General features: G+C 36.9%; 1 protein-coding gene across 1 annotated transcript; it reads left to right on the top strand.

Moving 5' to 3' along the window:
* Positions 1–5,355: 5,355 nt before the first annotated feature.
* On the top strand, positions 5,356–9,825 carry LOC130229420 (polyubiquitin-C). Its single transcript, XM_056458216.1, has 2 exons — positions 5,356–5,464; positions 7,827–9,825. Exon 2 carries the CDS (start codon positions 7,827–7,829, stop codon positions 9,660–9,662), a length of 1,836 nt encoding a protein of 611 aa, XP_056314191.1. The 5' UTR covers positions 5,356–5,464; the 3' UTR covers positions 9,663–9,825.
* The last annotated feature ends 769 nt before the right edge of the window (positions 9,826–10,594 follow it).

The following is a 10,594-nucleotide window of genomic DNA, read 5'->3' as shown; positions in this document are numbered from 1 at the left end:
TGCTTCAGTTCAGTCCGTTCACTTCATGTCCTCGGCGTCATCTGGATCCACCCTATTCAGCTGTGCTCAGACAAGCCCAGACAAAGACCAGAATCAGGAAAGCAAAACGAAAAACTTGACTTCTTTGAAATTGACTTAAATATAGTACAAAAAAATGGTGTGGGCAGGAACTATACAGCTTATATGCCACATAACTGTTGGAACGGTGTGTTGTGAAATAAAACATGTTTCTTGTTGAGTTTCAATGACCAGTTTAGATTTATTTTATAAATTTTTTATACAACTTTGTGGCTGAACAACATTTTCCACCATTACTGATTCAAACAATATGCTAAAAGTTTTTAAGAGGCAATTGTCTGGGCTTTAAAATATTATAAATCTTATTCCTATTGGTTAATTATGATGTCTAAATAGTTTTTTATTAGAACTAATGCTGATTAATTTATTGAAGGATGTTTAAACTTTTTAACAGAAACCTACACACACACACACACACACACCCTATAAGTCCAAAGGTTTTGAAAAAAACAATCATTTGAGTTCAGTCTGGTGATGTGGCAGCTGGCGTCACGTGTATCAGTCAGTTAGAGATAACAGGAAATTTCTAGTGAATTTCTTAGCGTTCATTTCCTGAAAAGGATCCTTCACCCAAAAATGTAAATTTCCTCATCATTTACAGACGTAAAATTCTTACTATTTATGGATTTCTTTCTTCAGCTTAAGATAAAGGAACATATATTGACGAATGATGGAAGAAAGCAGCCATTGACATCTATAGGAACAAAAAAAATACAATGGCAGACAATGGCTGTATGTTTTCAATATTCAGTATAATTCCTTTTGTGTTCAAAGAAAGAAAGAAAGCTCAAACAAGTGGATGATAAGTAAATGATTATACCATTTTTAAAAAGCATGTTTTAGGTGAATCCCTTAAAATATTTTAAGAAATATTTTTCCTGTGAGTTTTTCTACTGAAACATCTTTGTGGTTAATAACACTAAGCAAAAGCAATACAAATTACATGTCCCCATTATGGGAGCTGTGGGTAATATCAAATGTATAATTTAAACATAAATGCTGAGCGACCTATGATATTATTTGAACACTTCAAGTGCCAAGTCTCGTGGGGTTAAGATAGAGACCCAAATGTCACAGCCAACAAGGCCAGATCCACGAGCCTAAAAGATTACACCATAAAAAAAATAACTAAATGAAATTAAACCATACACTGTTTTGTTTGTTACCAAACTGCAATTAATTAAGGCAACTAACTGTGTGAATATTTAATAATCATTAAGATTTCCCTCTCCCCAGACACTTCTTCCAGCTCCTCCAGGGGGATCCTGAGGCGTTCCCAGGCCAGCCAAGAGACCTCCAGCATGTTTCGAGGCCTTCTCCCGGTAGAACATGCCTGGAACACCTCCCTGTAGACCTCCAGAAGGCATTCGAAACCGATACCCGAGCCACCTCATCTGACTTCTCTCGATTTGTCATTTAGTTTTTAGTTTTCGATGTTAGTACATAAAACCAACCAAGGATCAACGGCTAATGATGTTAGCTTTAAACATGATATAGACACACATTATGACATTAAAGTGACATTGAATTTAAGTCAGGTAATTACATAACCTAACACCAACTAAAGATAAACGTCTACTGACGTTGTATGGATGTCATATTATGACACTAAAATGATGTTGTATTTTAGTTAGTTAATGCCACAGCCTAAAACCAACCAAATATTAACGCCAGATGACGTTGGTATTAGATGTCTGCTGTCATCAGTATTAGACAGCAAATTGACATTAAAGGGCACCTATGGTGAAAAATCTACTTTACAAGCTGTTTAGACAGAAATGTGTGTAAGTATAGTGTATAAACTGTCATATTGGGGTGAAATAAACACACCCAGTCCTTTTTTTTCAAATGTAACAACATAAAAGCGGGGGACCAATTGGAGCGGTTTTCAGATCGACCGCAACTTTACGTAGGAGTGCGGTCCCCCCGCCCACCAATATTGATTGACAGCTGCACGCATTAACATGTCCCGGTAGTCACGTGTATAATCATGTCAACAAGACCGGACGAGTGCAAAGCAACCGGAAATAAAAGGTCTGTTCAGTTCGCTAGGTTCATCAATCATCATCAAACGTGATCAAGAGTGAGTTTCACAAGTTTAAAATGTTTTAAAACAGAGCATGTGTGTAATGAATTACAGCGATTTACTTCAGATTTACTTCATCAGCACAGCCGCATGTCAGAACAATTATAAAGGAAGACGCTTCAATCCTGGTTTGTGGACGTTAAATCAGGTTTATTTTGTACATTAATATAACAGATATCCATACAGCAGTGGAGATTAACCTGTATCATTTCACATATGCGTGCAAAACGAGTGCAAAGCTTAACGCGCTGTCTCTCTGTGTGTGTGTGTGTATGTGTGTGTGTGTGTGTGTGTGTGTCTGCCTGCGCTATGAGTGTGTGTGTCTGCGCTATGTGTGTGTGTGTCTACGCTATGTGTATGTGTGTGTGCATGTGTCTGCGCTATGTGTGTGTATGTGTCTGCGCTATGTGTGTGTGTGTCTGCGCTATGTGTGTGTGTCCTCGCTGTGTGTGTGCGTGAACTTTGTAATGACATTGTGTGTGACTCATTGTTGCAAATCCACAAAAAACTGCATCAAATACTGATTGTTAAAGTTCTTACTGTAGTATTTCTCACACACGTTACGTGAGATCTGCTTCCTGAGGCAGCAGAGGGCGCCGATTGCTGACAGGCACGTGGGAACGGTGGGCGGGGAGGACTAGCCTTAAAGGCCCAGTACAAAAAAACAGCATCAACTTTTTTTCCAACTATAATATAGACACTTCAAACAGCTATAATAAATAATCTTATGGGTGTTTTGAGCTGAAACTTTACAGACACATTCTGGGGACACAAAAGACATATCTTAAATATGAAAAAAGGGGTAACCTATGTGCCCTTTAAATTTTAGTCACCTAATGTCGCAACCAAAATAGAACTAAAGATCAGTGTCTGTTGGGTAGTTTTGTAGTATACACTTCCCCTACCACTCATATTGTTCGAGCTCATGGCGAATTAATAGAGACCTGATTCCACAAGGATGCTATTCCACTGTAATTGGATGACTGTCTAGGCTCAGGTCTCACAATACAGGCTCTTTTTCCTGAACAGGCCTGCCTTATAACTGTTTTTTTATTTTATTTTATTTATTTTAATAGCTGACTAGCTGCTTACAACCACCAGCAGTAGTCTAAAACCCAGGCGGCTCAGGGAAATCACAGTGCAAACTTGGAACAGGTTTGTCTGGTTTGTATCTTTATTCATGCATGCCTGTTTTCGACCATGGCAACAGTAACATGGGACATAACAGAAATGATTTGTCCACCACATACAATAGGTGCAGAAAACAAAATTTAGCCATGGTAATGATTACATTAGCACAATACCATTTTTTTTTAATAACCAAGGTACAAAAACCCTAATAAAGTAAAACTTTATAAAAATAATAAAATTAAATAAAAAAGTCTGGCAATGAATGTTTGTGGTGCTGTCTGTCAGCTCACCCACAGAAAAGGACCTACATTTCAACACATACTGCCGGCAGCAAGTCTGAGGTCAGTGTCTCAAAGTAATGCCACCTGTGCCACACATTGCATTCTATTTATAAGCGTGCTGGTTGACATATAAAGCCTAGACTAAAACACAAACTTAATGGAACTGCTTCAATGACACAGTGAAGCTGATTTTATTTTACATTTTTTTAGGGGTTTTCACCTTTATTGACAGGACAGTGGAGATTTACAGACAGGAAAGTGTGGGGAGCAGAGATAGGGGAAGGATCAGCAAAGGACCTTGAGCCAGGAATCAAACTCAGGTCACCATGAGCAACTGGGTGCTATGTGTCGACGCACTAACCACTAGGCTATTGGCGCTGACTTATATTTCTTTTTTAAATCATTTTTTGAGCTAACACTATATCAGTGTGTGCTGTATTATTTATGTGCTGTATTTATGGGTTAAACATATCCTAACCATGCGTAACTGATAAGAGAGACATAGGGCATTCTAAACGAGATATATTACTCTCTGAAGGGCACTTCGGAGTGAAAAAATCTTGGCCGCCATATTGAAGTGTCATTCCAAACTGAAGTGCTCAAAAGGGCCCTATGGAACGAAGGAGTTGGAAAAATGAAACTGATGGACATTTTGGGAAATTATCCGTTGAGCAGGAAAGCTGTTTGGTGTCACACACAACACTCAGTTTGGAAGGACTCATCCCTATATATGCGCTAATCTCTTCAGAGGAACCCTCCGAAGGGATTAGGGCATAGGAATGAACCCTTCCGATTGGAATCCACCCTGTATTTTTCTGTTGATGGTTGAGAAAGTGCATTTCTGCCACCTATAGGACTGGAGTATGAAACTTGGTTGGAGGCTTAAAAAACTATAACAACTTTTAAACCTAATTTTCCAGTCCAGTGGCATTCAACATTCCAGATCACACCTCAGTGAACTCTATAATGTGGTAATTCTAATATGTGATTAACACTACTTAAAATTCTTTCAGTTATTTTTCAGAAAATAATTGTATTCATTCTCTCTTGACTGATGTAATTTGTTTTTTTATTTCATTTAATTTGTTACCGTAACTAGATGAATTTTTTACACAAAAGTTTTTGTGTTGTATGTTTTTGTGATTCTGTGCTGTATAACCAATGTACAATCTTGCAATTATCACATTCTTATTATTTGTTCTTTTTTCCACCCCTATACTTCCTTATACATCATGTTTTTATTTCATTGTCCTATTTTTTTCTGCCTGCTCACTTTACTCAGCTGTACTATGAAGTTAGTGTCAGGGTTCATTAATACCACACAGAATCAGTTTATTTAGGCAACCAAAACATCCACTGGAACCCACACAACTAACTGTAATTCCTATTTTTAATGCTGTATAATCTCTGCCCCTGTAATAATGTATCTTGATTCCAGACTGTTCTATTTTTGTTTATACAGTATGTGACAGTTCTTCTCTTTGCCTGGTCTAGTCTGAATCACCAATAGCAAAACGAACAAACAACCAAACCAGCCAATCACTGCCTGTATACTGTTCTACAAGACCAGCCCATTCCAGCACATTCTGGAAACTTCATTTGAGGATAATTTATGATAATAATAAACGTTTAAAATATTGATACATAATTTGTATTTCTTTAACAAAAATAATTCCATAGTTTATGGAACATCCAACATTTATTTTGCTATTTTAAGCGAAAAAAAAAAAACGTTTTGACTGCGAAAAGATCTGTTCACGTGACATGCCGTGAACGTCACGCTTCTGGGTTTGTATAAAAACAGTTTCACTCGCTTCATCGGCAGATTTTCCTGCGACGAAGAGGAGAACATATTTACTTTCAGAAGCAGTTTCAGCGATATTTAAAGGTAAGAAAATCTTCCAGTTAGATTTAGAACATTCGTAAAGACATTAAAGTATACAATTTTGAATATTTCGTCATTCCTGTATTGCATTCGCCATTATTGTATTGATTTTTGGCGCTCATGTCCTCGACGTCTTGACTAACGTTAAATGTAAAGAAGTAACTTTACAGTTCATAATGCTTTGATTAGAGTAATAATCATAAGATGTTACGTTCCCAAATTGACACATTTGCTTTTTAATTGTTAAATTGTTCAATGTTGCCGTTTGCTGAGTCATAGCACTGTATGCACGAAGAACCCGGATATTACTGTACAGCGACCATGTTTGTTGTTGCGCATTATCGTTTTTAAACTATGATATTAAATCTTTCTTCGTTCTATTTTTAATTATGTATTGCTTTATATTATTTAAGAGGTAATATAGAATAATTAATTTAATATGAAGTATGAGGAAAATTACAAGTTCATAACAACTTGTATACTTATAAAAACTAGTTTCTATAATTTTTCAAGTCTTATGTTGTTATATTCCCATTTAGTAAAGAAGTAATGGATGCCTGTAGGTGTGTACTGGTCATACATCACTATTTAAACATTCAATGTAAAGTGTTTTGTTATGTGTGTGTGTGTGTGTGTGTGTGTGTGTGTGTGTGTATATATGTATGTATGTATGTATGTATATATGTATATGTATATGTATATATATATATATATATATATATATATATATATATATATATATATATATATATATATATATATATATATATATATATATATATATATATATATATATATATATAAAACCCATTTCAATTTTAAAAATTTTCTGTAAAGCTGATACTGGGTTAATGTATAATAGAGTAGTTTGTACAAGACATGCATGTCCACATAATGATTTTCATTACCTAGGAGACACCCTTAAATTATTTTCTTGGGTAAGGGGTAATCACCCCTGCAGTGTTGTGCTCTATAGAAAATATAAAACTTGAATAATAATAATAATTCACTAAATAAAGCTTAAAGCGTCGGGATCAATATTGGCAAATTGGCATAAAAAGAAAAATTACATTTTTTGATGTTTTAAAACATGCTGTTTATTTTAAATTTCGGACATTTTGCATACGAGTGTACTAGCAAAACATAGCATTTATGGTTTGTAAAAATACACATGGACAACTATGAAGATGGCTGTAATAATAATTAATTTCAATTAATTATTGTCAATTAATGTGACAATGCCCTTGTTCACACTGTTTAGGCAATTAACATTTACTCTATTCTTCCAGTTAAACAGATGCTTTCATGTAATTTGATAATGTAACATGTTATAAATCCAGCATCCCTCCACTAACATGGTGGCACCCATGATTATTATTAATCTGTAAAATAGAAATTGATGTGTTTTTATTTATTTATTTATTTATATATATATATATATATATATATATATATATATATATATATATATATATATATATATATATATATATATATATATATATATATATATTTTATTTATTTTATTTTTTATATATATATTTATTTTATTTTTTATATATAAATATGCGCGCACACACACACACACACACTTGAGTATTGGAATGTCAGAGATTTCAAAATATAATTAGGACGGTAATCAGTATTTGCATAAACTGACAAAAGAAATGAGAAAATTATGTACATAATGTATTAGGGCAGTGTCACATGACAAACTTGATGCATCGCCATGGAAAACTTTAAGTGATGAGTTTTAAATTACAGTCACATTAATAATGTGGGGGGTGCAGTGAATCGGAGAGTACATCATACAATTTTTTTTTTTTTTTTTTTTTTTTTGAACAATCCTGTTTGCTGAAATAATAAAAAAAAAGCCACGATGGTGTCATCAATACTTTCAGAAAAAGGGAAAAGAAAATTGTGTAAGACAGCCAGAGGAGAGAATAACGTCAAATTTACATTCAGCCCCATAGACACTGCATTAAAAACTCCTCTTAAGTGGTAATTAGTTTTTTTTGTAATTGGATTTAAAGATAATATAATGCATAAAAATGTTCATACGTGTTTTTTTTTTTTTGTTTTTTTTTTTATTAAATATCAAATTATTAAAAACTGTCAAGGATTTAACATTATGATGACAGTTAAATGTGTCATAAGTCTTAAGAAAAGGGTTTATTGTATTAGATATACTAACACATATTAACCCTGCCCTGAATTTAGCCCAAGCTCTCAGATTTACAGAGACTGTATGTGGTGTTCCAAAACAATCACTTTCTGAAGCTTTAAGGTGCATTCATAGAGAAGTTGTAGTTAATCTGTACAAATTTCAATCATTGCTTACCTTCTTTTGATAATTTGCTTTCAGATGCAGATCTTTGTCAAGACTCTCACTGGTAAGACCATCACCCTTGAGGTTGAGCCAAGTGACACTATTGAGAATGTCAAAGCCAAAATCCAGGACAAAGAAGGCATTCCCCCTGACCAGCAGAGGTTGATCTTTGCTGGCAAACAGCTTGAAGATGGCCGCACCCTGTCTGACTACAACATCCAGAAAGAGTCCACTTTGCATCTGGTGCTGCGTCTCAGGGGAGGAATGCAGATCTTCGTCAAGACCTTGACGGGAAAGACCATAACGCTCGAGGTAGAGCCAAGCGACACCATTGAGAACGTCAAGGCCAAAATCCAGGACAAAGAAGGCATTCCCCCTGACCAGCAGAGGTTGATCTTTGCTGGCAAACAGCTTGAAGATGGCCGCACCCTGTCTGACTACAACATCCAGAAAGAGTCCACCTTACATCTGGTGCTGCGTCTCAGGGGAGGAATGCAGATCTTTGTCAAGACTCTCACTGGTAAGACCATCACCCTTGAGGTTGAGCCAAGTGACACAATTGAGAATGTCAAAGCCAAAATCCAGGACAAAGAAGGCATTCCCCCTGACCAGCAGAGGTTGATCTTTGCTGGCAAACAGCTTGAAGATGGCCGCACCCTGTCTGACTACAACATCCAGAAAGAGTCCACCTTACATCTGGTGCTGCGTCTTAGGGGAGGCATGCAGATCTTCGTCAAGACGTTGACAGGAAAGACCATCACCCTTGAGGTAGAGCCAAGCGACACAATTGAGAACGTCAAGGCCAAAATCCAGGACAAAGAAGGCATTCCCCCTGACCAGCAGAGGTTGATCTTTGCTGGCAAACAGCTTGAAGATGGCCGCACCCTGTCTGACTACAACATCCAGAAAGAGTCCACCTTGCATCTGGTGTTGCGTCTCAGGGGAGGCATGCAGATCTTTGTCAAGACCTTGACGGGAAAGACCATCACCCTCGAGGTTGAGCCAAGTGACACAATTGAGAACGTCAAGGCCAAAATCCAGGACAAAGAAGGCATTCCCCCTGACCAGCAGAGGTTGATCTTTGCTGGCAAACAGCTTGAAGACGGCCGCACCCTGTCTGACTACAACATCCAGAAAGAGTCCACCTTGCATCTGGTGCTGCGTCTCAGGGGAGGCATGCAGATCTTCGTCAAGACGTTGACAGGAAAGACCATCACCCTTGAGGTAGAGCCAAGCGACACAATTGAGAACGTCAAGGCCAAAATCCAAGACAAAGAGGGCATTCCCCCTGACCAGCAGAGGTTGATCTTTGCTGGCAAACAGCTTGAAGACGGCCGCACCCTGTCTGACTACAACATCCAGAAAGAGTCCACCTTGCATCTGGTGTTGCGTCTCAGGGGAGGCATGCAGATCTTCGTCAAGACCTTGACGGGAAAGACCATCACCCTCGAGGTTGAGCCAAGTGACACAATTGAGAACGTCAAGGCCAAAATCCAGGACAAAGAAGGCATTCCCCCTGACCAGCAGAGGTTGATCTTTGCTGGCAAACAGCTTGAAGACGGCCGCACCCTGTCTGACTACAACATCCAGAAAGAGTCCACCTTGCATCTGGTGCTGCGTCTCAGGGGAGGCATGCAGATCTTCGTCAAGACGTTGACAGGAAAGACCATCACCCTTGAGGTAGAGCCAAGCGACACAATTGAGAACGTCAAGGCCAAAATCCAAGACAAAGAAGGCATTCCCCCTGACCAGCAGAGGTTGATCTTTGCTGGCAAACAGCTTGAAGATGGCCGCACCCTGTCTGACTACAACATCCAGAAAGAGTCCACCTTACATCTGGTGCTGCGTCTCAGAGGTGGTACAAAAATTTAAACTGACAGTCTCAGAAATAGACAATTAATTATTTCAGTATTTTTCGCACATGCTCTCACCCCTTTTCTTTATTCCCATGCTTTGTTACGGAGTGACATTACATTTTATTGGCATCTTTTTCCACCTTGTTTATCTTGATGACAAAATAAAGCATTAAAATGTTTTTTTGTTTTATTTGTATTCTTTGTGTGACTGCAAGACTAATAACATGATGTTTTTTTTTTTTCTTCCATTTATGAAGTTGGGGCAGTAAAGGTAGGAGGTTGTATTGGTAAGCAAAGAGTCTCAAGGTTCTTAAGCAAAACAGACTATTAAAGTAATAGTTTCTAATTTCATGTCAACCTGTTCTTATGAAACAAAAATACTTTGAGCCATGCATTAGTATTAATCTAGACTTCATAATTATTTTATCAAATGACTGCTGATGTGATGTTGATCTAGAGAAAATGTCTGAAACCCTGAGGTGGTACTGTTGAATGGTAGGATAATGCTTCAGTGTCCTTCCAGTTAATGAGCTGTTTGTTCAAGCAATCTACTTGAAATTCGAACAAGTGTTGGAAGAAATTCCAAACTGTAGCTCGATGCCTTGTAAGCATGTTGTTGTTGTTGTTGTTGTTCTTCTTTTTTATTATTATTATTTTTATCCTTGTTAATCAACAAATTAAACTGTAATGTTAACCCTATTGTTGGCCAATGAGGAACCTTGGTTATAAATAATTTTATATGTTAGATTTCCAGGTATCAATTTCAGATTTAAAAAAATATATATCTTCCACCTGAATATAAATCTTCTTTAAACAGTGCTGTTTTTGAACTCCTTAGTTATTAGTCATTATTTAAATTAACCACAATTTTGTTGGACATTTCTTTTTTTATGTAATCAAAATGAACATGTAATCAAAATGCTGCTATGACCACCAGATATGACATAG

This window comes from Danio aesculapii, chromosome 5 (genome assembly GCF_903798145.1).
Source record: "Danio aesculapii chromosome 5, fDanAes4.1, whole genome shotgun sequence".
Classification (NCBI taxonomy): Eukaryota; Metazoa; Chordata; class Actinopteri; order Cypriniformes; family Danionidae; genus Danio; species Danio aesculapii.
Note: the sequence above shows the minus strand (reverse complement) of the source record. Positions and strands in the feature narration are given on the sequence as shown.

Coding starts and splice junctions, on each gene's coding strand:
- LOC130229420 (XM_056458216.1), top strand. CDS start 7,827: ATGCAGATCTTTGTCAAGACTCTCACTGGTAAGACCATCACCCTTGAG.